Source organism: Carlito syrichta, unplaced genomic scaffold (assembly GCF_000164805.1).
Source record: "Carlito syrichta isolate Samal-C Ts95f unplaced genomic scaffold, Tarsius_syrichta-2.0.1 Scaffold288080, whole genome shotgun sequence".
Lineage (NCBI taxonomy): Eukaryota > Metazoa > Chordata > Mammalia > Primates > Tarsiidae > Carlito > Carlito syrichta.
The window spans coordinates 31670-36858 of NW_007232176.1; the positions used below are offsets into that span (position 1 = coordinate 31670).

At 51.6% G+C, this 5189-nt stretch overlaps 1 protein-coding gene across 3 annotated transcripts in view; it reads left to right on the top strand.

Moving 5' to 3' along the window:
* POLE (DNA polymerase epsilon, catalytic subunit) overlaps window positions 1-5189 on the top strand; it is a 75431-nt gene that overhangs the window by 2533 nt on the left and 67709 nt on the right. For all 3 annotated transcript variants that reach the window (XM_021710096.1, XM_008053341.1, XM_008053342.2), the window contains 6 exons: window positions 1199-1340; window positions 1484-1564; window positions 2547-2654; window positions 3282-3392; window positions 3656-3741; window positions 3942-4061. In XM_021710096.1, coding sequence (XP_021565771.1) covers window positions 1199-1340; window positions 1484-1564; window positions 2547-2654; window positions 3282-3392; window positions 3656-3741; window positions 3942-4061 — 648 coding nt within the window. The remainder of the gene's footprint in view (window positions 1-1198; window positions 1341-1483; window positions 1565-2546; window positions 2655-3281; window positions 3393-3655; window positions 3742-3941; window positions 4062-5189) is intronic.

Consider the following 5189-nt stretch of genomic DNA (forward strand, 5'->3'; position numbering starts at 1 on the left):
GCTCAGGCAATCCACTCACCTCAGCCTCCCAAAGTACAGGATTACAGGCTGAGCCACTGAACCCAGCTAAGCCCTCCTTCTTATGTAGGGGATTGGATTGTGGTTCTAAAATTGAGAGGGAGAAAGATCCCTTATATCCTCACCTTAATACACTCTGTGAATTTTATTAAATGACATTGACTGGGCGCAGTGACTCAAGCCTGTAATCCTAGCACTTTAGGAGGTCGAGGTGAGGATTTCCTGAGCCTACAGGTTCGAGACCAGCCTGGGCAACTTGGTGAGACCTCATCTATACAATAAATCAAAATATTAGCCAGGCATGGTGGCACGTGTCTGTAGTTCCAGCATCTTGGAAGGCAGAGGCAGAAGGATCGCATGAGCCCGGCAGGTCGAGGCTGTGGTGGCCATGAGCATGCCACTGCACTTCAACCTGGGCTACGGAGTGAGACTCCAACTCAAAAAAAAAGACCAGGCTCAGTGGCTCAGCCTATAATTCCAGCACTTTGAGAGACTGAGGTGAGAGGATTGCCTGAGCCCAGGGGATCAAGACCAGCCTGGGCTCTACAATAAGTCACAAAAACTAGCTGGGCGTGGTGGTGTGTGTGGAAAGCTACTTGGAAAGCTGAGGCAGAAGGATTGCCAGAGCCCAGCAGGTCGATGCTGGGGTGGTGGTGAGCGTGCCACTGCACTCCAGCCTGGGCGACAGAGTGAGACTCCAACTCAAAAAAAAAAGAACATTAAATGCTGACAGTCAGGGAGAGGGCTGGGGCATGGTCATTTCACTGCGGTGCTGTTACTCGGGGGACTGCATCCTGCTTGCTGAAGAGCAGGACCAAGCTTCTCACAGTCTTCTCACCTCACAGATGAGGTCTCGCCAAGTTGCCCAGGTTGGTCTCAAACCCACGGGCTCAGACAATCCTCTCACCTCGGCCTCCCAAAGTGCTGGGATTATAGGTGTTAGCCACCATGCCTGGCTAATGTTCTTTCAGTTGGAGTGAAACTTATATGAAATGCACACATCTTACGTGTACACTGAGTTTTTCTGTGACCTGTTGCTTAGGTAGGACAGTCATCCAAGCCCATTCCTAAAGGAAGCACTGTCCTGGTCATCAAAACCACTTTGGTCGATATCTCTGGTTTTCCCCTCCTCCAACCTCTACAGTTGAGTTAGCTGCTCTCTCTTCTTTTTAATTCCTAGTGTTCTGCAAGGGGATAGTGTAATTACCGATGAAGAGGAAGCCTCTAAGAAGGTAGCTGATCAGTTGGACAACATAGTGGACATGCGCGAGTATGATGTCCCCTACCATGTCCGCCTCTCCATCGACCTGAAGATTCATGTGGTGAGTGGGTCAGGCCAGGTTGCTGCTCATGTGAAGTTTCTCACAGTCAGAGGATGATACCTATGGATAAATTCACAGAGAAATAGACTTGCCTGGACATAGAGCTCTTTAGTTAACTCACTGCATGTTCTGCAATTCTACAGGCTCATTGGTACAATGTCAGATACCGAGGAAATGCTTTTCCAGTGGAAATCACCCGCCGAGATGACCTTGTTGAACGACCTGTGAGTACCGCTTACATTTGCTCCATCCTAAAATTTCACCTTATTTTCCAGAGAGAACAGATTCAGTGCTGAAGGATGAATTTGACTCAAAGATTTATCTGCTGCTTTTTCTTCAAGTATTTTCTTAAAATAATTACGGAGTTAGAGTCATCAGTTTCTGACTATTATGTCATTTTTCATTGTATACTACCACATGATGTCAGTGTTTGAGCTATGCTAGATTTGGACGTTTGAGGGAAAGCGGTGACTTTCGTTTGGGTACTTGACACTGGAGCGACATGGGAAATGGATGTATAGCTAGAAGGCCTTGATTGAAGCATGGCTTTGTGGTCTTGAGAAAGCCTGTGCATTCAGCTTTCTCATTACCAGCATGAAGGTGTCAGCTCTGTACCACAGTCAGCTATAAGCTTTATCATTAAAGGTCGCAACAAGCTGGGCTTGGTGGCTCAGCCTGTAATCCTGCGCCTTTGGGAGGCTGAGGTGAGTGGATTGCCTGAGCCCTTGGGTTGGAGACCCGCCTGGTCAGGCGAGACCTCATCTCTACAATAAAATCAAAAAATTAGCCGGGCATGGTAGCGTGCGCCTGTAATTCCGGGCTATTCGAAAGGCTGAAGGGGAAGGATCGCTGGAGCCCAGCAGGTGGAGGCTGCGGTGGCCGGGAGCGGTCACTGCACTCCAGTCTGGGCGACAGAGTGAGACTCCAACTCATAAAAAAAAAAAAAAAAAAAGGTCACAACAAGGTGATGGGCAGGTTGAGGCTAAGGTTTCCCTGGGATCATTTGCTCCAGCCCTTATCTCTCAGGCGTGTCAGCTTTCATACCTCCAGAGATCATGGTCCTGGCGTAGGTCTGCCAGTCTTGAGGTGCCTGTTCCAGGTCTCAGAGCCTTTCTATTCCAGCTGGAGGTGGAGCAGATCAGGGTGGGTCCAGAGAGGACTAGCGGGGTATCCAGAACTCAGTGCATATACTGTTTTGTCCTCCAGGATCCTGTGGTTTTGGCATTTGACATCGAAACGACCAAACTGCCCCTCAAGTTTCCCGATGCTGAGACAGACCAGATCATGATGATTTCCTACATGGTTGATGGCCAGGTGGGTGGTGGCTCTGGGAGGTAAGCTCCAGGCGTGGGGCCCTCGTGGAGCAGTGTCTGCCCTATAGTTAGTATCTGTTGGGTGCATGATGAGTGGGTGGAGTCCAGGGGCGCAAGCAAGGCATTCCAGCACCCAGTTGCACAACTGCCTCCTAATGGAAATCCACACACTAAAGGTGTTTCCTTCTGGGAGACAAGGAGCTTTCGCATGTGGCAGAGTTCTTTGTTTTTGTTTTCTTTTTTGAGTTGGAGACTCATTCTGTTGCCCAGGCTGAAGTGCAGTGGCATGGCCACCCCAGCGTCGACCTGCTGGGCTCCAGCGATCCTTTCGCCTCAGCCTTCCAAGTAGCCGGAACTACAGGCGCGCACTACCATGCACCTGTAATTTTTTATTTATTGTAGAGACAAGGTCTCGATATGTTGCCCGGGCTGGTCTCGAACCTGCAGGCTCAGGCAGTCCACTCACCTTGGCCTCCCAAAGTTCTGGGTTTACAGGCTGAGCCACCGAGCCCAGCCCGTGGCTGAATTCTTTGTATCAAGAGTCTCCAGGCAGTTTCTGGGAAGTGTTGGGGATTGCATCTCAGCTTTGCATTGTTGACTTATGTTGATGGCTGATAAACTTCGCCAGGGATACCTCATCACCAACAGAGAGATCGTTTCAGAAGATATTGAAGATTTTGAGTTCACCCCCAAGCCAGAATACGAAGGGCCCTTTTGTGTCTTCAATGAACCTGATGAGGTAAGGAGGTGTCACTTGGGAAACAACCTGGTCTTGGGATAAAGAGGCATGCCAATCTTCTCAAGGTCGCAGGCATTCGTTGGATCAGAACTGCAGCTCCGTGAGCTGTTCTTAGGGTGCGATCCTCCTTCCTGTCAGAGATGGGCAGGGCATGGGAGTCAGGGCTGTCACAGGCTGATTCTTCTGAGCTTTGGGAGAAGAATTTGGAAATAGCTTAAAGAAGAGAGAACAAGCCTCTGACTGCTGTGACTTGTTGGGTTCAGCTTCATCTGATCCAGAGGTGGTTTGAACACGTCCAGGAGACCAAACCTACTGTCATGGTCACCTACAATGGGGACTTTTTCGACTGGTGAGTCTGATGTCTTGTTTGTAAATAACTAGAAAGTGTTGGGATGGGAGGGGTGCTGGGTGGGGTGAGTGGGGCTTCTCATGTCAATTGAGGATGAGGAGGTGGCCACTGTGTGGAGCTCCTGGTTCTGCTCTGGGTATCCTGTGTCTGAGGGAGAACCCTGACCTGTTCCCTTCTCGTCTCTGCTCTTTCATCCCCAGGCCGTTTGTGGAGGCCAGGGCGGCGATCCATGGCCTGAGCATGCAGCAGGAGATAGGCTTCCAGAAGGATAGCCAGGGAGAGTACAAGGCACCTCAGTGCATCCACATGGACTGTCTCAGGTGGGCGCCCCAGGCAGCGACAGCTCTTCACTGTGGTCTTGGGAGCAAGAGCTGAAGACCTTCTCGTGCAGACTGTGCCATTGACGCGTCTTGGAGGAGCACAGCCTCCAAGAAGCATAGCCTCAGAAGCACTTCTGGGTCACCTCACTTCTGGGATATGCTGTCTTTAGTCGTGGGTGAATTGTTTATTTAACGAACAGGCACGTGCTGAGTCTCAGTCTGTAGGGATGGGGGAGCCGGCGCAGGAGGGTGAACGTCTGCGTGAGGTCCGCTGGTGCTCGGAGCTGTGGAGCGACCGCCTCCCTCCCAGGCGTGATCGGGCGTGTGGCAGCTGGGCTGGTCTCCCAGGCGGGTCTCCATACAGTTCCATATGCCGGGCACGTGAGGTAGCTCAGAGCTGTGGAAGGTCACGGTGATTGGGGACTCGGGTATATGTGGCTAGGAAGACAATGTGAATGTGCGAATGCCGTGGGGTCACCACCAGCCTCTGTGCTAGTGGGAGGTAGGTTCATGGCAACCTGAGTGCCACTGGAGCACTTGAAGCATTAAACCTCATTTTTGTTTGGTTTTGGCAGTCAGCACTTGGGCTCGAGGTGTGGCCAGGAGGCTGTGGCCGTTTCAGTGTGGGATAGAGTAACCATCCTGATCCAAAGCAGGTGGTGCAGGGTGCGAGGACACAGGGTCTGCTGATGGGGAGTGAGGGTGGGGCGTCCCAGGGATGCTGGTTTTTGGGAATGGAATGGTACCTCAGAGATTTTGTGCCATCTGGGGAGACTGGGAATAGGGAAAAGAAGGGGGTTGAGGTGGGAGGGGATCCCACTCAGTCATGCTAGCCTGGAAGCCTCACCCAGATGGGGGCCCTGGAGACCATTTCTTGTTACAGGCTTGTGCTGTGAACTGGGGCTCACTGGCACACAGTTATGGGGGAGAGTCAGTGAAGTAAGATGAGACGTAAAGTGAGAGGGGAGGAGGCCGTGTGGTGGGGGTGGCCCTTGGGGGAGGCTGTGGGAGGTAGAGACTGGACACAGCCACTGGGCAGCTGTATGTCCCAGGGAAGGCATTGGTGTAAGGAGGAAGTAGAGTCAGGTTCTGGTGGGGGGCAGGGTTCTCCTTTTTTTTTTTTTTTTT